The sequence below is a fragment of the Lissotriton helveticus genome (genome assembly GCF_964261635.1).
Source record: "Lissotriton helveticus chromosome 1_1 unlocalized genomic scaffold, aLisHel1.1 SUPER_1_unloc_31, whole genome shotgun sequence".
NCBI classification, from domain to species: Eukaryota; Metazoa; Chordata; class Amphibia; order Caudata; family Salamandridae; genus Lissotriton; species Lissotriton helveticus.
The window spans coordinates 2,309,207-2,333,796 of record NW_027611672.1 but is presented as its reverse complement, the minus strand read 5'-3'; the positions used below and the strand labels follow the sequence as shown (position 1 = coordinate 2,333,796).

Below are 24,590 nucleotides of genomic sequence, written 5' to 3'. Positions count from 1 at the left end.
CAGCACGCCGTTATCAGATATTCTCATACTTGAAAAGGCACCAGGTACAAATCGCACTTCTGCAGGAAACACACTTGAACAAGGCGGAGGTGGTTGCACTGAGGCGTAGATGGAGGGGACAATTATATGCTACTGAGTACTCCTCGTTTGCCCGGGCAGCGCTCATATGGGTGAAGCCAGGCACTCCCTTCGCGATGATTGAAGCACTGACTGATCCGGAGGGCAGATATGTGTTGGTAAAGGGACGCATGGATGGGCAATCTATAGTACTAGCATCCATATACTCTCCAAACACGGAACAGGGGGGCTTCCTGGCACACGTCTCGGAAAAACTGGCACCCTGGCATGGAGTCCCCTGGGTACTGGGAGGGGATTACAACACAGTACTGGATCCCGCGCTAGACCGCTCGGCCCCACCCAGGCCTGATGCCGCGTCTCTGGGAGCAGTTAAAGCGCTCACCCAATGGGCGACACAGTGGGACTTGAAGGATGCATGGCGCGAGCATAACCCTAACACCAAAATATACTCCTATTACTCAGGGGCACACTCGTTACATGTCCGTCTGGATAGATATATGGTGTAATCGGAATTGTTACTGCACATAACAGATTCGCAGTACCTTGGCCGAACACACTCTGACCACAACCCACACACGCTACTGATAGCTTGGGAACGCCCCCACCCGCCCATCCCCACGTGGCGCTTGCAGCCAGCCCTACTACTGGACGCCCCATTCCGAGCCTCCCTGTAGGCACGCGTAGCAGATTACTTCACTGACAACTCAGGCACGGCGTCCTCCCCGCAGGTCGAGTGGGACGCCTTCAAAGTGGTAATGCGAGGTCACTGCTTGGGGACACAGGGCGGTATACAGAAACAGTTAGAAACTGAATTGCGCCGGGTGGAGGCTGACTTACTCCGCCGGGAACAGGAGGCGGTTGAGGGGACGGACGCCGGACTAGATGAGGCCCGAGTGGAGCATGAGGCGCTGCTGGAGAGACTGCGCCACGTTAATTATGCGGCGCACTCGGCGCGGACACACCAACAGAGCGACAAACCCGGAAAACTGCTGGCCTGGCTAGTCAGACAGGAGAATCGTACTGAACCGATATCAGCCATCCAGACGCCCATAGGGGAAGTAGTGCACACACAGAGCAAAATACATCAGGCCTTTGTACAGCATTATCGGGCCCTATACAGGTCACAGCTAAGGGTTTCGTCGGCGACCATCACAGATTACTTAGCAAACATCCCACTACCGTCTCTAACGGAAGCGCCTCGGGGAAACCTGGGAGCGCCTTTCACGCGGGAGGAGTTGCGTGAAGCTATCTTCGCACTCTCCAATGGTAAGTCTCCGGGCCCAGATGGCCTCCCTGCCGAATTCTTTAAAACCTGTTCCGATATACTGATCCCGGAACTGCTCAAACTGTATAACGCAGCGATAGAGGACTCGGCACTTCCCGCCACGCTCAACGAAGCTAACCTGGTCTCTCTTCTGAAACCAGGCAGAGACGGTACCAACATGGGCTCCTACAGGCCTCTGGCTATGTTGAACACTGACTATAAAATCTTCACCTCACTGCTGGCTCGTCGCCTAGCCACGGAGGTCCCTGCCTTGGTCCACACTGACCAAAACGGTTTTGTGCCAGCGAGGAGCACCTCGCGCAATATCCGCCGTCTCTTCCGGGTACAGGCAGAAGCGGTGTCACGATGGCCGAGATCGGGCTGTCTGGTCTTAGACCTCGAGAAGGCCTTCGACTCGGTGGAGTGGCCCTACTTGGGGGCAGTGCTAGAAAAATTTGACCTGGGAGGTGCGTTCGAGGAGATGGTGGACCTCATTTACCAACAGCCGAGTGTCAGAATACGAACGGGCGGGCTACTCTCTGAGGCGGTGCGGGTGCGCAGAGGCACCAGACAGGGTTGCCCACTATCGCCCCTACTCTTTTCTCTGGCAATTGAACCCCTAGCAGCACTACTACGGTCGCGGGGAGAGAGATGGGGAATCCCACTGGCTGATGGTACACACGTGATCTCACTGTACGCAGACGATCTGCTTCTGTACGTCCGAGACCTCGCAGCAGTGCCAGATGAATTGTCGGATATTTTCCAGACATTCGAAACAGTATCAGGACTTAGGGTCAACTGGGCAAAGTCCGGAGTGTACTCTTTCAGTCATGAAACACAGGAATGTGATGTGACCCTTGGAGGTGTCCGACTGACCTGGTACCCCACCTCCTTTAAGTACCTTGGAATGCACGTATATAGGGACTTGGAGAGCATATTGGAAGGCAACCTGGGACGTGCCGTGAGCTCTTTACGAGCACAGATGGCTTTCTGGAAGACGTTGCCCCTAAACGTACCGAGCAGGATTGCTCTAATCAAAATGATAGCGCTGCCCAGACTGCTCTATCACTTTGCCAACATCCCGTCATACGTCCCAGCTAAATTCTTCCGAGACCTAGAAACAATGGCCCGCAGCCTGATATGGAATGGGGGGCGGCCCCGTGTGGCCCTGGCAAAACTATACTCCCCAGCAACAGAGGGTGGACTGGCAGTTCCTAATATGGAACTGTACTATCTAGCTGCGCAGCTGCAATGGGTGACGCACTGGCTAAGTGGCGCGCACCTGGATGATACGGCCACCACTACGCACACATGGACGCACGTGCAGATATGCGCACTGTTCCATCCCTTGACCAAAGGCCCGCGCCCGCTGCCCCTGCATGTGGCAGTGGCCCGCAAGTGTTTCCTCCGCTGTTTAAAACTGACGCGGGAAGTCAAGCCGTATGCCCCTGCGATTCCATTATTGGGCACACCCAGGAGAAACGGACCAGTAACAGAGCGCATTCTGGAGTGTTGGTCGGAGGCTGGAGTGGAGACAATGGGAGACCTGTATGCGGAAGGCGCAATGCTTCCATATGGGGAGCTGGTGGAGAGCACGGGCCTACCGGCGGGGCAGTTCCTGACTCATGCGTCCATACTAAGGGCCTATACGGACTCTTGGGGAGACATTAGGGAGGAGCCGCAGATGCACCATGTAATGCAATACCTCCATGTAATGGGCAACGGTACACACATCATCCACTGGCTGGCACAGGCTCTCCTCCTACACACACAACGATCCACACAGCCGGCGCGGGACAAGTGGCCGGCCCATCGACAGAGGGAATGGACGGATAAGGAATGGTCCATGATCCTAGCCTGCCCTATGAACATCCCGCGCAATACTCGCTTCCGCACCATCCAATTGTATATAATTCACCAGGCATACTTGTCGCCAGATAGGATCAACAAGTACTTCATGACCAACACCGCGGCCTGCCCCAGATGCAACCTGATAGGCGCGGACATTTTACACATGCTCTGGAATTGCCCCTCACTAGACACATACTGGAGGGAGGTGACGTCCCTCCTAACGCGCAGCGCTGGCCCGAGACTACCACACACTTGGGAGGCATGCATGCTAGGTTTATATAGGAGGACCAAACTAAACAAGGCACACGCCAGGTTCTGGGATTTAGGCCTCATCACGGCCAAACGGCTGATCACCAAACATTGGAAGAGGAGGGAGCCGCCAGTCCCTAAGTACTGGTGCGCTTCCTTCACCAACTGGGCCAGGGCAGAAAGCACTGCTTTACACCGGGAGGAGGTCGCGGGCCTACGACAGTTCCCCATTGCGCAGCTCTGGGACGGCTTTGTGAGATCCCTCCAGAGAGAAGGTGCGAGCAGGGGACTCATATAGGGTCCACAACACATGCAATGACACGACCAAAATGGAGGAAGGTGCGTTAGGTGAATGAATGGTGCCCCCCCCCCCGACGATAGGCATTCACCCCCAGACATGGAAACACACGGGCCTGTTCTGGTGTCTAGCCGCCTGCCCTCCGAAGATTGACTCCTTCGATGCACTCTCCCCCCCGGCGAACCCCCTCCCCCCAATACCACCACCCCCGTTTATAAGTTCTGGATTCTTCTCTCCCACAAGTGGCTTGTCCACCAGGAAGCACACACGAATACCAACTTGGGCGAGGAGACTGGCACAGGCCACGTCTCTATCTCCAGCTCACTGTAGATATATAGAACCACCCGTACGAATCGCTACAGGATGCAGAGATGGGAAGTGAGATTGAACTGTCCCTCAGTGGGTGGAGCGATTCGTAGCATACGCAGGCCACACACGTGTCACATTTACACCCACATTCTTGTCACGTAACTGAGGTCAGCGAGTGCTCTCCCTGGGCTCAAAAACAAGGTTGCGGAATGGTTCTCTGATGACACACCTGCCAAATGGGACATACCGATGAGAACTGTCCAGTTTACAGAGTTGAAATGTTCTTTTTTAATTTTTTTCTCATGTTTACTTAAAAAAAAAAATGACGTCATTTATGAATATATTGTGCACAGGGGCAACTATAGCGTGAAGGTTATTGCTCACGACAAGTAATGCTTGGTAACCGGTACGCGACTACATACATGTTAATTGTGCTTCACTGTCTTATAATTGCCTCCTCCAGTTGCGGCCGGCCCTATGGGTTGTAGGCTGCGCCACGTGTACTACATTGTGAAACTTTAATAAACGTCTTAAAAAATAAATAAATAAATAAATAAACAGCGGCAAGGCCAGTCTACCAACTACTCCAGGCCTTACAATGAGGGGAAACAGGCTGGAAGAGGACGAGATTCGTCCAAACGCCAATAGCGGCCTCCTGGCTCTTCCTACTGGACCCTCCTTCAAGAGATCATCAGTTGGAGGCAGGGTCACCAAATACCTTCACAACTGGTCCAGGATAACATCGGACTGTTGGGTGCTCAACATCATTCGGAAAGGGCATACCCTGGAATTCACGCAAGTCCCTCCACCCAAGCCCCCGGCAGCCATTCCATCGCAACACCAGCGTCTCCTGCGGCTCGAGGTCCAACAGATGCTCCGGAAAGGAGCGATAGAGCCGGTCCCTGCAAACCAAAGAGGACAAGGATTTTATTCCAGGTTTTTCCTGGTGAAGAAGACGCAAGGAAAGTGGCGCCCCATTTTAGACCTCAGGGAGCTAAACACCTATCTCATCTCCCTGTTCTTCCGGATGGTCTCTCTCCAGGACATCTTGAAGCTCATCAACCCGGGGGATTTCATGGCCACGCTCGATCTCGAAGATGCGTATTTCCACGTTCCGATTCACCCAGCACACAGAAGGTTTCTGCGATTCACAATAGCCAAGAGACATTTTCAGTTCAGGGTCTTACCCCTTGGACTCCGTTCAGCCCCAAGAATTTTCACAAAGGTGCTGGCGCCAGTAGCAGCTTTCCTGCGAAGGAACCATTTCCAGGTCTTCCCCTACCTGGACGACTGGTTACTGAAAGCTCCGTCCAGAGAGGCAGCGCTGGAGGCTGTTCAAGCTTGTACCAATTTGTTTCAGAATCTGGGGCTCACTCTGAACAACGAGAAGTCTTCCCTGCTCCCGTCCAGGAAGGCTCGGTTCCTGGGAGCCATCATAGATTCCAAGCTCTCAAGAGCCTTCCCTACTCAGGAAAGGAGAGACAAATTACAAACCCTGGCTCAGGACTTGCGCACAAAAAAGTGTCTTTCAGATCGCCGCTACAAGTCTCTGGTGGGGGTGATTTCATCGTGTATCCCACTAATTCCCCATTGCAGACTAAGGATGCGTCCTCTGCAGGAGCAACTAGACAACCAGTAGCAGCAGGTTCACGGTTCATTCGAAGACAGAGTGATGATCACTCCAAGCATGAAGGAAGCAGCTTTATGGTGGGCAAATCAAGACAACTTGTCCCAAGGTCTATCCTTCGCAAGCGACCCGTCTCCGCAAGTGATAACAACGGACGCGTCATTGGAGGGTTGGGGGGCAGTGATGCAAGACCTGCATGTCAGCGGTCATTGGTCGCCCCAGGAGAAACGCCTCCACATCAACCTGTTAGAGCTACGGGCAATACGACTGGCTCTGCAAGCTTTTCTTCCTCGCCTGCAAGGTTCACATGTGCTTATCAGGACGGACAACACCACGGCCATGCACTATGTGAACAAGGAAGGGGGAACCAGATCTCGTTCATTGTCGCAAGAAGCGCAGCAGATCTGGGAATGGGCGATCCTTCAGAGGGTTTCGCTGAGAGCACAACACTTACCAGGCGTCCTCAACGAAAATGCCGACAGACTGAGCAGGTCATCCTCAGTCAGCCACGAATGGGAATTGAATCAGAGAGTCTTGGAGGAGGTCTTCAGCCAGTGGGGCAGACCAGAGATCGATCTTTTTGCCACTCCGACCAACAAGAAATGCCGGTCTTATGTAAGCAGGCTTCCCTATCGAGGTTCTCTGGGGAGTGCGCTTTCGATAGCATGGTTGAGGACATTTGTCTACACTTTTCCTCCCATACCTCTGATCCCACTCATCAGGAAGATCAAGGTGGAGCCGTGCAGGATGATGCTTATAACCCTCTTCTTGGCCGAGGCAGTTCTGGTTCACGGAACTCCATCTGCTCACGATGTCCGAGGGACAAGTTTGGCACCCGGATCCGCAGTCCCTACACCTGACTGCATGACTCCTGAGCAGCGAGAATTTATGAACCTACCCATTTCTAGTGAGATTAAGGAGGTCCTTTCTCAGGCAAGAGCTCCTTCTACGAACAGGACTTGACTTGACTTGACTTGACCGTCTTAAGTGGAAGAGATTCTGTTGCTGGTGCAAGAAAGAAGGCATTGATCCTTTCGCTTCCAAGCCTCATCAGATCCTTCCTTATCTGCTGTCCTTGGCCAAATCGGGACTAGCCGATTCATCAATTAAGGTCCACTTGGCGGCAATGTCGAGGTTCAGGAGGACTGGCTCTGGACCCTCCTTGTGGTCATCCAGAATTGTCAAACAATTTCTAAAGGGATTGTTCAGAGTTTATCCATCAGTGAGACCACCGCCTCCAACATGGCATCTGAATCTAGTCCTTTCTCAACTCATGAAGGGCCCGTTTGAACCAATCCATCGTTCTGACATGAAATACCTTTTATGGAAATTGGCTCTCCTCCTCGCTCTCACGTCGGCTAGGCGTGTTGGTGAATTACAAGCCTTGACTATCCAATAACCTTTCCTTCAATTCAAGAGAAACACTGTCATCATGAGAACTAACCCGAGGTTTATGCCTAAAGTCCCCTCAGACTTCCATTTGAATGAGCCGGTCATTCTGAAGGCGTTCTTTCCTCAACCGGCTACACCAGCAGAGAGGGCATTACATTCCCTCGATGTGCAACGGTGTTTGAAATTCTACTTGGAGCGTACTAAGAGTTTTCGGAAAACCTCTCAGTTATTTGTTGCCTTCGGAGGTCCAAGCAAGGGCCTTCCTCTTTCCAAGCAGGGCATTTCCAGGTGGATCACGAGTGCCATTCTGCATTGTCACACTGCTGCAGGAAAACCTCTGACTGGAAAGGTTCGAGCGCATTCCACGAGATCTGTGGCTTCTTCTACAGCCCTCTTCGCAGGGGTACAGATCAAAGACATTTGCAGAGCTGCTACCTGGAGCAGAGTTCACACATTTACCAGGCATTACAGCTTGGAGTCCCTACAACAAGGTGATGTGGCAGTAGGACAGGCTGTCCTGAGGAACCTCTTCCAATGAGTGGTGAGCTTTCCATTCTTTCCCACCTTCCGTCTTTCACATTTTGTATCTTTGTCATGTTGCCTATTGCTATATTGTGATGATGCAAAATGTGGTTCTGTTACTAACTGCTTGCTACTCTGATACAAAGCATGGGAATCTATGAAAGTTCCAATACTGGGGTAAGAAAACAAGTTACTTACCTGTAACTTTGGTTCCCCAGTATTGGTAACTTTCATAAATACCCATGCACCCGCCCACCTCCCCGAGGAAAGCTCAGCCTACAACAGATATGGTGTCTAAGTACACAACGGCTACGAAAATCTGAGGCTCTGAGGTTCCTTCAGGAAGGTTCTAGGGGGTGAGGCACTTCTGATTGGCTGAGGCCTGAGTTTGGTCTCTTTTACACAAAGAGGGTGATATGCTACAAAAGGGAATGAGGCCTAGGCCTTTTTCCTTGGTCTTTTGTACCTACAGCTATGGTATTTTTGTTACCGAGACTCCCATTCCGACGACGGGGAATGATACAAAGCATGGGACTCTATGAAAGTTACCAATACTGGGGAACCAAAGTTACAGGTAAGTAACTTGTTTTCTTCCATCCAAGTACTCTCATGCTACCATTCTACACTCTGCTCTGTCTGAAAAACAGCTCAACATTTTCAAAATTCTGCATTGATTTGGCTTGTAAATTATATTTTTGGAAATGTACATGTATTAACTATTTAATTTTAATACTATAGGTGATTGAAATTACGGATGAAGAAAGCAAGATTTAGCACTAAGCAACTGAATGTCAGCACCATAAGAAGGATTATTTTGAAAAACTGAAGGACATCCAGCATTCTACGTTTAAACAATTTCCAAAAATCTAAGTGTGGCGAGGAAAGTACTATACTTGTAAGTGAAGTCTCTAATTTTGCATTTCATTAACCCAGAGCAAAGCCATATCTGTGCACACAGCATCAGAAATAATGTAGAAAGACCACTTCAGCATCCTCTTCTGAAATATTATCAGAAAGACAAATTGCCTCAGCATGACAGAATAACGTTAATCTAAAGCATCATGTAATTCTAGAGAGGAAGCACACACTACATAAAAGAAAGTTACAACTAAAGGTTTCTTTTGGATACCATCAAAGAAAAGACGCTGAAAGAAGACTCCGAAGCTGACACGTTAACAACCAAAAGATTGGAAAATCACCTTTGTGCAACAACCATTTTTAACCAGTTACCCAAGTTTGAGACTATCTGCCTCGGGATATGGCACCTTGACCCCCTCTGCTCACTCTTGCGAAAACCTTAAAAATTCACCACTATATTGTGTTCATGACCATCTCAGATTGTTTCCTTTTTATTGTGTACTGTTCTGTAATTCTATGTAAATCGCCTCAACATTATCTGTTGTGCAGGAGTGATATGTAAAACTGTTAAATATAAAAATGGGTTAAAGGAGCACCGTTGCGCTATATCTAATGTAAATAATATCCTCATCCTCAGAACTACAAACCTTAACCTTACACCAAACATAGAAAGGGTAGAAGGAACTGATGTTCTGAGACTCGTGATCCACAATAGTACTGTGCACGTTCTAACGCCCTCAGTTACTGCCATTACACCAGTGCAAAAAGGTACTTATCAGTTTAATCATTAAATATCAGACTAACACCTTATTACTGCATTGCTAAGATCCTATACAAATAGATTTGAGAAAAACTTCAGTCACAAATTAAGTTGCTGCCGGAGAGGTTATTACCTAAAGACTATTATCTGTTAGAAACATTTCAACAGGTGTTACAGGACTGCTTCCCGACATTTTTTGCTCAATTCAAGTGTTGAGAAGATTACACACAATTTCTTTTAGAGATAAGTGCTGAACATTATCTAAACAAGCCTGACTCTAAAATCGAGGCAAAATAACCGAAGTTAGGGAAAAAAGTTACCTGTGCCCAAAAAGATACAGCTATAAATCTTATCTCACAGAATTTGACAGAATGCACACAGGGGGAAACCACTCTCAGTGCAAAGTATGCCAAAAAAGTTTCAAGCGTAAATCTTATCTCACTGAGCATATGAAAATCCACACTGGGGGAAAACACTCTCCGTGCAAAGTATGCCAAAAAAGTTTCAGGCGTAAATCTTATCTCACTGAGCATATGAGAATCCACACTGGGGAAAAACCTTTTCAGTGCTCTGAATGTCAGAAAAGGTTTAGTATCAAACCGAGTCTATATCGACATGAATTAACCCACTCTGTGGAAAAACGTTATCAGTGCTCTGAATGCCCAAAACATTTCAAACTTAAATCACTTATAATTGCACATGTGAGATTACACACTGGGGAAAAACCTTATCAGTGCTCTGAATGCCAGAAATGTTTCAATGAAAAAAGACATCTCACGCTGCATATAAGAACCCACACTGGGGAAAAACCTTATCAGTGCTCCGAATGCCCAAAAGATTTCAAACTTAAATCACTTCTAACTGCACATGTGAGATTCCACACTGGGGAAAAACCTTATCAGTGCTCTGAATGCCACAAATGTTTCAGTCAAAAAAGCAATCTCACTGAGCATATAAGAATCCACACTGGGGAAAAACCTTATCAGTGCTCTGAATGCCAGCTATGTTTCAGTCAAAAAAGCAATCTCACTGAGCATATAAGAATCCACACTGGGGAAAAACCTTATCAGTGCTCTGAATGCCACATATGTTTCAGTGAAAAAAGCAGTCTCACTCAGCATATAAGAACCCACACTGGGGAAAAACCTTATCAGTGCCCTGAATGCCAGATATGTTTCATTCAAAAAAGCAGTCTCACTAAGCATATAAGAATCCACACTGGGGAAAAACCTTATCAGTGCTCCGAATGCCAGATATGTTTCAGAGTAAAAAGCCGTCTCACTCAGCATATAAGAACCCACACTGGGGAAAAACCTTATCAGTGCTCCGAATGCCAAAAATGTTTCAGACAAAAATCTCATCTCACTGAACATATGAGAATCCACACTGGTGAATAAAATGATCAGTGCTCTAAATGTCAGAAAAGATTCAGAGGTAGAGATGGTTACAAGTGCCATAAGAAAACACACCATCAAAATAATCAGTTCTCCGAATGCCAGAAAAGCATACATTTTAAACTCAATCTCACTCTACATGGGCAGACGCACACAGGGGGAAAACATTACCAATTTCTGTGAATGCCAGAAATTCCTATTTGATAGGCACAGCCTCACTAACCATAAGCGACTCCATACTGATGAGTGCTCTGAATGGCAGAAAAGCTGCAGAAAAAAACGCTATTTCACCATGAGAAACTCCACACTAGAGAAAATCCTTATGCAAAAAAAGGTTGAATCTGAAAGACAGTGTTATGCTTCATGAGCGATCTCACTCTGGGGAAAAACCTTATGAGTGCTCGAAATGCAAGCAATGTTTTGGGTACAAATCACTTCTCACTTGACATGAGCGAACTCACACGGGGGAAAAAAGCCTTATGTGTGTTCTGAATGTCAGATAAGGTTTAGTCTTGAATACAATGTCATTTCACATGAGAGAATTCACACTGGACTAAAGCCAAATACAGGAGGGGAAAGCCAGAAACGTTATACTCAGAAAGGAGATATCACTAAATATGAGAAATACATCCACACCAGGATCAACTAATTGCCCAAAAAATCACAATAATAATGTCTTAAATTTTACTCCACCCAAAAGGTTTCTACTCACCCTTGTTTCTTAACAAATGACTGATATCTATTTTTTCATGATAAGATTAAGCCTATGCGGAGTTCCTCAGTGAAGAACTCCGCAAAGTGACAAAAAAACTCTTGGGTCTACGCGGAGTTCCGCAAGCAGCGGAGTGCGTAATGGTCATGCAGTTTGTGGTGATTTCATCCCATGTCGGAGGATCATTTGGCCCTTCTCTTCCAGGAAGTTATGGATCTCTTTGTCAAACGCGTCCCTGTGCCAGAAGTAGGTCGGGGTTGCTACTCCCACTACTTCTTGGTACCCAAGAAGGACAAAGGCCTGCATCCTAGCTTAGTCCTCAGGGACATCAACTGCTTCCTCCGAAAGAAGAAGTTCAAGATGTTAACCTTGGCTCAGGTCTTGTCTGCCTTCGACCCTGGAGATTTGATGGTAGCGTTGGACTTGCAGGACACTTACTTTCACATCCCCGTCTTGCCTGCCCACCGGCAATACCTACGGTTCACGGTAGGCCACACACATTTTCAGTTTACCATGCTCCCCTTTGACCTTACCAGTCCCCCCTCCCCCGGGTGTTCACGAAAGTGATGGTGGTGGTCGCAGCTCATCTGCGCAGATCAGGGGTTCCAGTCTTCCCCTATCTTGACGACTGGCTGTTGAAGGCTCCCACCTCCAGACTACAACGGACTTCCTGCATTTGCTGGGGTTCTCAGTTAACGTGCTGAAGTCGCACCTGATTCCAACCGATAAGCTCCTTTTCATCAGAGCGGTTCTGGACACAGCACAGTTTTGGGTCTATCCTCCCTAGCAGCAAGTCCAGGATATTGGGGCTATGATACCGATGTTTCAGCCTCCATCCCGGTGTTCTGTGAGAATGACCCTGAGGCTGCTGGGCCTCATGGCCTCCTGCATCCTGCTGGTGCATCATGCCAGATGGCATATACGTGCTCTGCAGTGGGACCTGAAGTTTAAGTGGGCGCAGCACCAGGGGAATCTTTCCGATGACGTTCAGATTTCGGAGGGGACTGCAAGTCAGTTGCAGTGGTGGTTCACGAATCAGGATTGGGTCTACAGCAGATCCCTCTACCTTCCCCAACCTGAGTTCACAGTAGTGACGGATGCGTCGCTCCTGGGATGGGGCGGCCATATGGGAGAGGCGGAGATCAGAGGCCTCTGGTCTCCGGCGAAGTCCAGGCACCACATCAACCCTCTGGAGCTCTGGGCGATTCGTCTTGCACTGAAGGCATTCCTTCCTTCTGTCAAAGGAAGAGTGGTGCAGGTGTTCACCGACAACACCACCGCCATGTAGTACTGCAACAAACAGGGCAGGGTGGGGTCGTGGACCCTATGTCAAGAGGCTCTTCGCCTTTGGACATGGCTGGAACATCAGGGCATATCTCTGGTGGTTTAACACTTAACAGGTTCACTGAACGCAAGGACGGACAAACTCAGCCGCCAGTGCATGATGGATCACAAATGCCATCTTCACTCGAAGGTCGTGCTAGGTCTCTTTCAGTAGTGGGGAGAGCCTTGGTTAGATCTATTCGCCACCGAAGAGAACGCTCAATGTCAGCAGTTCTGTGTGTTAGAGTTTCCAAAGCGGCTCTCGCTCGGCGACCCTTTTCGTTGCGAGTGGAGTTGTGGTCTCCTGTACCACTTCTGCAAAGATTGCTGAAGAAGATCAAACGCGGTCAGTCCCAAGTCTGGTACCGCGAGCTCTTGAGCATGGCCATCGATCCTATTGTTAACAGATTTCTGAAGTGCATTACTCATCTCTTTCCTCCTTCTCCTTTCGTAATGCCCTAGTGGGAGTTGACCTCCCTTATTCTTATGTGTGCTCCCTTTGAGCACCTACATAATTGTCATCTTCGCCTCCTTAGAAGACTGCTTTTTTGCTTGCCATCACCTCTGCTTGCAGGATGAGTGAGCTTCAGGCTTATCTTCCAGACCTCCCTTTCTTGCTGTCCATCCGAACAAAGTAGTCCTCCGTGTAAGCCCTCTTTTCTGCCCAAAGTGATTGCCTCTTTCCACATAGGTCTGACCATCACATTACCTACCTTCTTCCCACCTCTGCTGTGTTTTTCTCTGCCAGGCGCATAACATATAGACTATTCACACACTTTCTGTAGTATGCTTCGTTCTGGGCAGATAAACTCTAATCCCCACTCTAATTCTATCCTCGTGTTAGTGCAGCCCGATGTAAACAGTAATTTTAATGTATTTAGATTTACATAACACTTACTACCCCATACGAACTTTGAAGCGCTTTTTCGGCGAGTAGCGCACTACTCTAGGATCCAAAAATGATTAGTGGTGAATTAGTATAGGGAAATATAAAATGTATATGAGAGCTGGACATGTTGATCTGTTAGTTGGGTTAAAAAAGATTGTGGGGGGATGGAAGAGGGAAGGTTTTGCATTTATATAGCGCTTGCTACCCCTGATGAAGTGTTGAAGTGCTTTTCGGCGAGTAGCATGCTACTCCAGATCCCACATAGATGAATAGACAGATCAATTATGGTGGGGAGGTTGTTTTATTGTATACACACAACTGTACACAAATTAATAAAATTCCGTTGTAAAGTTGTATCCAAGAGGCAAGTATAGTCTCTGATAATAATGTATACAATACTGATAAGTTTTAAGTTGGCTTGCCATCAAGACTGATGCCCCGTAATGTTGATGCAAAGTCATCTGTGCTGGAGTATCTTAGACTCTTGTTGAATTGTACCATCCACCTTGTAGGTACTGCTATTTATATCAGGTCCACGTTGTAGGCAGACACAAACGCCTAAATTGTGCACTATTTATATTAAGCATAATAAGCATAATACAAGTGAGCAGATGACAGTAAGCACTGTACAAGCTGTATTAGGTGCTTAGAAGTAGAGTGACATAGAGGGCAATAAACTCTCCACTAATTTTTTTTTATTATTAACAGTGCTCATAAGACCATACAATTCAATACCATGTACAAATAGCCCATTGGGGAACAGTTCAGGCATCATCTGGGGATTACACATGCGAGAAACACAAGTGTCTTTCATGAATACAAATTGACTCCTCCTCCAAGGACTGCACTGTATTATTGACACGGGCGAAAAGGCAAACAAGCAGTCAGGAGGCGCACTGATTGTATACCCCCCACCTGACAGGATGGTGACAGACCCCAACCACCTGCAGGGGAAACGTGCCACCTCACTTAATAGCTGCTAGACGCTTTACTATGTAAGCAGACTGGTGGTTTACAACTGCGCCTACGTTGGGGCACCACATGTTTTTTCCAGCATGATCTGGTGTGCTCCCCCCTGTGTGGGATGATAGCACCCACTGAAAACTGCACCGTTGTGTGGTCTGGGACAGTGCACCTTCCATGTAATTCTGAACTGGGCCTTTAAATACGGTACTATTTTGTGTGCCTATTTAATTCAGGTATACAAAGAATGGGGTGCTACTTGTATACTAGGGCAGGACAAGGAAGATTGAATTTCTATGGTGGCATAAATGTTTTTGTCAATGTGCTTTATGCCCTAAATACTCTCCCGTACCCTGAACATAATGAGATTACGTAGAATACACCTCTGCGTGCCTAATGCTGCCATTTGTATTTCAAGGCCAGTGATTAATGTGGCTTTATCAAGTTTAAAGCCATTAGGCGTTTCCGACCTGTCTGATACTTGCATATGGAAAAGATGGGTCATTTGAACCTAAAGATAGATAAACATATTCATAGGTCACGATTTATGTCTGCATCTAATATAAAACTGTAAATTAGGAGAGGTGATAACTGAGAAGTTAAAGGCAGCCGCTAATCGAGCTGCATTTGTACATAAGCCGTCCTATATTATGATATCTATTCCTGCTTAAGTCTTTAATTGTAATGAATACTTTAATACCCAGGCATGAAGTCATCGTCGAGCTGTTTAGATAATCCACCTGTCTCGCCACTTCTTCCCCACTGCATCCTTAACCAGTGGCCTAGCCTGTGTGCCTTGGGCCCCAAGGCAAGAAAGGAAATGTGACCTCTGCCATTTATTTGGACTGTGGAAAACAGCAATAATCATTGTTCTGTGGGCCCCTCAGGCCTCTGTTTGAACTGTGACAAACAGCAGTTATCAGTGTTCAGTGGGCCTTTAAGGCATCTGGGACCTGGTGCCACTGCACCTGCTGCACCAATGGGAAGCTAAGCCCCTGCCCTTAACAGCTTCTATTCTAGCCCCACTGGAGAACCATATGCAGGCATGCAGCCGCCTCTTCCTCTGAAGGGATTTAAGTCACATGAAAGCAGCATGCGGGAAACAACCATTTTTTGAGGTGAAGTCAACCAACACCTCGTCTGTTCCAACCTGAATCCATTTAAAACCAGGGACGAAAAAATGGTTCATCGTCATCCCTTGCTTATCAGAAGGGTAAAATAGATTAATCTAACAGTACAGTGTACCACATAAAAAATTGTGATTCTGTTTACAAATTAAAACTAGCATGCATATAGAAAGGGCAGCCTTTGGCCAAAATAGCCATTTTCCCTACCCATACTTTTAACACATCTTATACAAAAAATGCTAATTACATTGTCATCCAGCAATAGTCATTATCGCCTACTCATAAGCAAATGCCACTTAGAATTGTCTTTCACTTCAAGCTTTCAAAAATAAATTGATCTAAAAGCAGTATTGAATTTGTTGACGTTGTGTACTCTTACCCAAATTTTGAGAATCAATTTTATGACACACCATAGAAGAAAGGAGTTGTTTATATATACTAAACCTCCAGAAACTTTTAATTAACCAGTTATAAAGTCACGTCTAGCTTAGTTAGTTTATAGTCTTTTTTTTAATAGAAATTATTTCACATCTAGATTTAGACCAAGGATCAATTTCACCCATGGCTTTTAAAATCTATTTATCATTGATCTCCATTAGTGTTATCGAAACTAAAACTGTAATAGAACTGATCTGAGAGATGGACCTTCAAGTATTATGCTCAGTCAATTTATTGAACAAACCATGGAGTTAAAATCTGAATAGAGTAGATCAACAAGCATTGCCTGACCACTGTATTTTACATCAATAGATTACTTATCATAACATTTTCACTCGTCTTCTATTTTTCATGGAGCTCGTGCTGGGTGTTTGAACTCTTTTAAAATATGACATTTAAATGTCCAAAAGTTCAGGAACTCTAGTTTCAAGCCTGGTCAAACCGTAATGAATGCTATACCTAAAGATGCCCTTCTGTTCCTACATTTTATTGTGCACCATGATTCAGAAATGGCATGTGTTTGCTTTTGGAGGTAAAATTCTAAACATATTTATTGTTGTTGCCAACCGAAACATTATCACTAATTGCGAAGATAACAACAAGTGGTCCTATGATGCTTGCTGGAATAGGAAGTGTTTAATCAAAAGGTGGATTGAATTCAAGTTTAGCTGACAATTTTACAAAAGTGTATGGATTTTGTATATATTTAAAATTGTTGATCTCCAAAATGGCTTGAATCAATAAATTGAATTGAAATTCATGTTAATCATTTGAATCCTATTGTTGGAAAAGATGTGATTTTGAACGCCATGAGGTGGTTCCTTTCCAGAAAGCATTCAGGTTGTAATCATGAGTCAAATAATACTGAGGAGGTTAAAATATTCAAATTGAATTTGAATTACATATGAAATGTTAATTGTTCAATATATATCTCTTAGTATCATAATGTGAGGACGTTATTTCTTAAGGAAAATAATTTGTATTTATTTTTCTATATGTAGGAAGTATTCCATTAATGAAATCACTGTAACCCACCTTCTTTGTTTCCTTTCCTGTTCTTTATGAACGTTTCTATTGTTGAACTTTAAAGATTTCCCGAAATTAGGAATTATGCTCTAGATAACTTTGCTGTGTTACAGTATGTTGATCTTTATGTACAACTTTTGTCTATTATGTGTATGGCAACTGATGTTTTGTTTTGCTTTAATAATCAGCTTATGTTTATTAGGTTTTATTATTCAATAAAATGTTTCAAACACAACAAATGGTAGTTGATATGTATTTACAACTGCAGTATTTTTATTGTATGGGCAGTTTCAAAGGGGCCAAAAATATGGTCTGTGGGATGACGGAGGACCACATTGGCATCAGCAGGGAGAGGTTTGAACAGGTGATTAGGGGTACATGTAAGGTTGGAAGTAGGGGGAACAACGCATGTACATTGTGTGGACTGTGACTCCTGGAGTTATTGTGAGGGATACCATGCTACCCTGTAAATGAATCCCCTAGTGATTATTATCAACAAACTTTATTCGGTTTTATAAAAGAAAAACATCTTCCAAGTTACAGATTGACAAATATATTTATGTCCAAGTTAATCAGAACACAAGATAAAAATTCATGAATTACAGTACAGAAGTTAATCGCAGCTTGACCTGAACAGCGACCCGTAAAAAGTTAAGCGTATGCAAACCAGTGTCTTTAGAGAGGAGTTGTAAAAAGATAAGAGCTGGTCTCACCCTCCTAACACCCGCTTTTTTGAGAATGGGAATAATAAATAACTATCTAGGGACAGCAGAAAAACTACAAAACATTAAAAAAGTGCATCATGTCCTGAGGAGACTCACCGTTGCAGCCACAAGGCATGAGGCACAGGCCTCTGTGGGAGCCACGAAGGTGTGCCATGAGGTAATGGAAGAGGTTGAGCCGAAACCGGGTCAATAGAAAAAGATCATGGATGCTTTTAAGCCCTAGAACGGCGGTACTCAAAGTATGGCCCGCGGGCCAATTGCGGCCCGCCAGACCTTTCCTTGCGGCCCCAACAGCAGTCACGGACCCAGCTGCCATTACTGCGGGCGTGGTGTCTCCTTGGGGGCCGCATTTGCGAGAAAAAAAGGTCAAAGGGCATGCGCAGACAATTAGTGTCTCTATGCTCACCTGCGCACCCCCCTCATCTGCCCTCGTGACCTCATAGGCTTGCGTAGCAGCAGGACTTACTTCAGACGCCAACGGAAGCAGTGTGCCCAGTTGAAACTGAGCCGAGATTCACTGGCCCCTGGCACCAATTGCCGCGAAAGCAGTATTATATGCCAATGCTATAATTATTATGCCTGGGCCCCCATACTTTGTGGATTTCTGTTGATAGACCTTGTTCATGCACCACACAAAAGATAAAGATATTGTTTGGGGTTTTCCAGGGCGCTTAAAATCTTGGGCAGAAGAGTTATGGGTGTTTTTCTTTTCGAGTGGTTTTGCATATTAATTTAAGTGCACAGGACAGTAGATGGCGCTGTTGCCGTATTGTGAGTTAATCTTCGGTTGAAATGAACTTTTTTTATGCGAGTTTGTTCCCCCCCTCCAGCTAGCAGGCAGGGCTGCTGAGACGTGTAACTATTGGGGCTCCATTTTTGCCTTCATGGTGAAAAACAAATAGACATCAACTCAGCAGCAGCACTACTGCTCAAAAAGCCTTTGTCATTTCAAATCGACTGTTTTCATTCTTTCAGTCTCATCATTTCAGACCTGAAGCATTCTCATTATTATATACAACAAAGCCATAGTTGTTGCTTATTTATCTTATGCAACTAACAACTTCTGGGGTCTTCATTTTCACCCTTAGATAAATATCAACCCAACAGCAACACAAAGTCTTTGATGCAATTCCAAACAGGCCCGTGCTAGTTCTTTCACAGTTTCATCATTTCAGAACTGAAGCATTTTCAATTTTATATACAACAAAGCCATAGTTGATGCTTATTTATCTTATGCGACTAACAACTATTGGGATCTCCATTTTCGCCCTCCGGATGAACCAACAATATCTCATCTCAATACCAGCATCACTGCTCAAAGATTTTGATGTAATTCAAATAGACTTGTTTTAATTCTTTCATAGTCTCATAACTGAAGCATTTTCAATATTATAATATATTTACAACAAAGCCATAGTGGTTGCTTATTTATCTTATGCAACTAACAATCATTGGCAAAGCCAATATTCCGGACTTGTTGCAGGTATAATGTCACTGGTTGTATCTGATATACCAGGATACAATGACAAACCGCAAAATACCAGTAGGGTGGCAAACTATGCTAAGCACAGATTTTGAAATGGGTTTGATTTTTTTTTACTCTAACCCCGCCCACCCACTGACCCCGCCCCCACCGGTGCGGCCCTCGGCCACTAACCACACTGTAATTTTGGCCCCCGACAAAAAGTTTGTGAGTACCCATGCCCTAGAAGATAAGGTTTGTTGGTTGGTACAGTTTTTAACACAATGTACTTACGCACACTAGGCTTACACAGCTCATTTCCCTCTCTGTCACAGCAGCTCATTCTTAAAAAACACTCTTTGACCAGAGAAAGGTCTCTCTTACATCTGCGCTCAGGGTTAGCGAATAGTTCCTACCTACCCTGGAGAGACCAACTCTTATATACTGGAGCCATCGGATGCTTGAAACATGGTCAAGTGAAAGGCATTCCCGTAGGACATCTTTGCTAAGTATATTTTCTTAATTAGCCCAAATATTAAGCCACAACGCCAGGGGACGGAAAGCCAGTACATCTGAGAGGAAAGGCATCCCCAACTCATCCTGCACGACATATAACGGGGTGCTTTGTGGGACAGGAAGAGCCCATCGCAGTAAAGAGTTTTCAGCACTTTGCACTGCCCCTACCCCAATGTGGCCCCATATCTCACTCTCATAACTAACCTTTGAAATATATTTGGCTTCATATATCTTCAAAAGAGCCGCTATTGGCTTCTCTCCCACTCTGCTGGCAAAGTTAAAAACAGCTGCAAAAGCGTTCACTATATCCCCTTTCCAAGTAAGCAAAGGACACCAACTCAAGGAATTGTCAAACACAACTCCCAAATAAGAGAAAACATTGGTCTTCGGTATTGATGAAAGTCAGAGTTTAAAAGTGAACTGCTTAGCTTTACGAGGTCCCACCTGCATAATGAACGACTTGGAATGATTAAACGAAAGGTCCAAGTCCTTCATAAACAGGTTAAAAGAATTCAGAAGAAGATGTAGGCACCTAGCTATCCCCAAGAGGATTGCGTCGTCCGTGTTTAGGAGGACTGGCAGGCTACGCTTGCCTACCTGGGGACAATCCGCATTTGTGACCAAGAGGGCCTTCTCTAAAGAATTAATAAATAGGTTAAAAAGAAAGGATGCTAAAATCCACCCCTGACACACCCCTCTCTTGATGTCAAGCTGACTGGACACTTTCAGGTCCTTTGAATAGCGGACAACCACAGTTTAATCACGGTGAATAAAATTATGTTACTGTCAATGCCAATGGAGGACATCACCTGCCACAGCTTGGACCTATTGATACAGTCGAATGCTGAGAACTGGTCCATGAAGGCTAGGTATATGGGGCTGGAACGAGCCACAGTGTATTTGTTCAGAACCATGTACAGGTTTAAACACTTCCACAGTGGAACGACCTGGGTGAATGCCGTTTTGGATATCAGACAAAAAGTTGTTTTCCTCAACCCATGATACAAGTGTGAAAAATTAGAACAGGGTATTTAGCTGCTGAGGGAAATACTGGGCGCACAGCTCATTGGTGAATCGCAGTAGCTATGTTGAAGCAAAGGTGCAAATGGGTTAGAGGTAAGACCCTAGACCTCTCAAAGTAGTGTTAAAAAAACACAACGTGAACAATCCAAACAGGACCCACTGCACACTTCTAATGAAAGTTAGAGCAAATCGGATGTCACATTGGACATTAAAGTTCGTTTTTAACAGAGGACATAAAAGTTTGTTTTCAGCATTCAAAAAAAGGGACACCAATGTTCCGGCTCCTCTTTTATTCTTCAATAAGTGCCAGCCGACACGTGTTTCGTCGCCGGGAAACACCTTTTCCCGCGACTCATCAGGGCTGGGGAGGATACAAAATTACAGGATGGAGTACATGATGTTCAGAAGACAGCAATGATGCGTACTCATTTAATCATCCATGCGGTCGTGCCGTGTGGGTGAGAGATTATGGTCATGCAAATGGCAAGAGTGGCGGTTGCATGCTACACCCACCTACAGATCATTGTAAACGGATCCGAAAACTCGTGTATATGGAAGGTAGACGGACTGTGAATTTATAAGTGTTGAGTGAAAAACCATAAGGTGGCTAATAGTGCATTCGCCAATGGACATGTGAAAACGGTGAGTGCAAGGTGCAGTGCACAAACAAAATTTTATGGGCTCAATGCAATCTAAATAAAACGCACCGACCGGGGGTCAAGGACCCATCTATAATTTCAAAGGGTAGATGGTACGCATCCTACCTGTAGATGGTCTGTGTGGGACCAAAGGTCTGTAATGTCACAAAATGAAAGGAGACAGAGAACCATAAGATTGTGTACGTGTGTGCTGTGACTTCTTAAATAATAAATGCACACTCAGTAGTAATTCAGGTTATGTACAAAACTCACCGCAGTGCCGGTGATAATTCCGTCCCGGCCCTGCTCGAGACCGGGTTCCTTTCAATAAAAAATGGATTCTTGGAGTGAGAAGTCAGATTTCCCAATGAGTAATAAAGTAGCTAGAATAAATGAAATGCAACCGTTTAGGGTTGGCAGAAAGTAGGTAATGGGTACAAAAACCAACAAAATCTCTGCGAAAGGATTTCACCAATAATACATTATTTGAAGTTCCATAAGGCTCACCTTTGTTTCGTGGTGACACTTGTTAAAGTGGGGATCCAGTCGTTGATACCGTCTAGACTACTAGTCCACATGTGTTGGATGCACACACTAGTGGTATCCTTATGCGTAACACCCTAAAGGATGAAGAAAAAGTCCACGTGACGAAACGGAAGTGGGCAGATAAAAGATAAGGGCGGGGGAGAGGGGGAGAAAGGAAATAATTGGTAATTAAACCTTTGCCCAGTAATTAAACAAAATTAAAGATCTAAATGCCGATACAAGCACATGGGCTGAAAGTTAGATCCACTTTTAGGAAGGTGGATTAAGGGAGACTATATTAGGACAGAACGACAAAACGCGATCCCCCAATGTAATCGATCCTATGCAGGACTGTGGATCCTAGACGGGTCTACCCGTCTCGCTGGGGGATCTCGAATACATGGTGACCGGGGACTAACCTGTTGTGTGTAACACGGTTAACTTATCTATTCCCGCCCTAGTGGAAGAACGGTAAAAACAGAATTCTTACCCGAAGTGCGGGATGCGGCGCCGGCAGAGTTAGTATGCTCAAAGGCAGTTCCGGGTCCAGTCACGTGATCTGACGACCCGGAAGCGTATTAAGTGCTAAGGCGTGGAGCCACCCGGATATGAGTGACTAGAGCGTCAACTTGTCCTCGGTAAATTGAAGTTGGATGCAAAAAAAAAAGCGAACAGGTTTAAAATGGCTAGTGTGTTCACTCGTAATGTGGATTATACTATCAAGTGGTTGTGACATCCTGCGCTAAAAAGCCACCAGTAGAGAGAAGAAGCATGCAATAAGTAAAATAATAGAAAATTGAATATATAAAGCGCAGTGAATGTGAAAAACCCGGTGTTGCATACACTAATGCGGAGTGTCTGTCATGCAACATAACACAAAGGCTTGTTAACAATTTCATTAGATCACGTTTTGGTATACATAAACGGTAGACGTGCAAACTTATTTTTCTTTCTCAAGCAGTTTGACAAAATTAATGGAGCCATAAGAAGAAGATTCTGTCAGCGTTCGCAGTTGAGTAAAATCCTAAACTATGTACAATCATATATCTGGTTATAGTTTGACAGTAATTCATCAGTGGACAGATCCAAAATCCCATAAGGCAATTAAAAATCATATACAGCTGATAGTGACCGAGCCTCGGATAGCCTCTATTGCGGAGGAGTCCGAAACTCAGTAACCTCACGTACATTATATAGAGAGTTCATAAATTGCGTTGTGTGGGATCAAATCAGAATCACAGAACCTGTAAATAAGATGAAAGAACACAAGTTCATGTAGCAATGACAATACACAGGACATTATATATAATAATTGCTGTTTGTCTTAGTTAATGGGATTAATCACCAAGGAAATATTGCATCTCTTGGTCGAAATTTAATCCCTGATCAACCGATCGAAGACGAAGAATCCAAGTGGCCTCCTGTCGTCTAAGTTTGAGTTCTCTGTTGCCCCCTCTAACCCCTGAAGGGACAGTGTCAATTCCAAAGAAGGACACTTGTTTGTCGACACTCTGGTCACAGCATGCGGCCGCATGCAAAGCCACTGGGTATCTGGGGTCCTGTTTGTGGATAGCCCTAATGTGTTCCGCTATCCTCTCTTTCAGTGGGCGGATGGTGCTGCCTACATACATCTTCTTGCAGACACACTCAATAATGTAGACTACAAAACGTGTAGTGCAATTAATGTTGTCTTTGATGGTGTATCTATTACCTCTCGTGTCATAGAATTCTTTCGTTTTGTGCTTAGCCCAACGGCACATGGAGCAAAAGCCACATTTGAAAAAACCTGAATTCCTGGTTGTGAGCCAGTTAGATGTGGTTGGCCTGGGAGTAGTAGGACTAAGTCTGGTTCTCAGAGTCCTCCCTCTTCTGTATGTAATGTGTGGATTCTCTCCTATGTACTCTTGGATACTCTTGTCGCCTCTTAGAATTTTCCAATGTTTGGTGAGGCTCTTGCGCAGCAGTCTGTTATGGCTATTACATTCAGTAATTAATCGAATTCTATTAGGGCTCGTTTCAGTGACTATATGCTTCTTCTTGAGTGTCTCTGCTCTGGTGATTTTCTTAACACGGGTGGTGGCCCTGTCAATGAGTTCATCAGAATAACCTCTTTTTCTGAAACGTGTTTGCATTTCTCTCAAATTCTGTTCAAATTCTATATCATTGCTACAATTCCTTCGTGCTCTCAAAAATTCCCCATATGGGATGGTGCTAATTTGGTGAGGAGGATGGGCACTCTGTGCATGTAAGATCGCGTTACAGGCAGTGCTTTTTCTGTACAGTCTGCTGTTAATCATGTTATCGGCAATATAAATTTCTAGGTCAAGGAATTCAACTTTTGACGTGCTGGAACTAATGGTGAAACTCATATCCCAAGTGTTATTGTTCAAATGTTTGTGGAAATCCATTAGAAGCTGTTGTGAGCCAGACCAGATTAAGAAACAATCGTCTATGTACCTCCCCCAGAAAACTATGGAATCAACAAAAGTCGCACCCTTGATGCCCCAGATGAGGTCTTTCTCGAGGGCGCCCATGAATAGATTCGCAAAGGAGGGCGAGAATTTAGAGCCCATGGCTACGCCTTTAATCTGTTTGTACCATGAATTATTAAACATAAATAC

The 24,590-nt window shown here is 45.3% G+C and overlaps 1 protein-coding gene across 1 annotated transcript in view; it reads left to right on the top strand.

Moving 5' to 3' along the window:
- Positions 1-23,147, top strand: part of LOC144805900 (uncharacterized) — a 70,787-nt gene extending 47,640 nt beyond the window's left edge. The window contains exons 5-6 of the mRNA XM_078672377.1: positions 8,329-10,361; positions 23,027-23,147. Of these exons, the coding sequence (XP_078528503.1) occupies positions 9,580-10,361; positions 23,027-23,147 (903 nt within the window). The 5' untranslated portion in view covers positions 8,329-9,579. The remainder of the gene's footprint in view (positions 1-8,328; positions 10,362-23,026) is intronic.
- Positions 23,148-24,590: the final 1,443 nt, after the last annotated feature.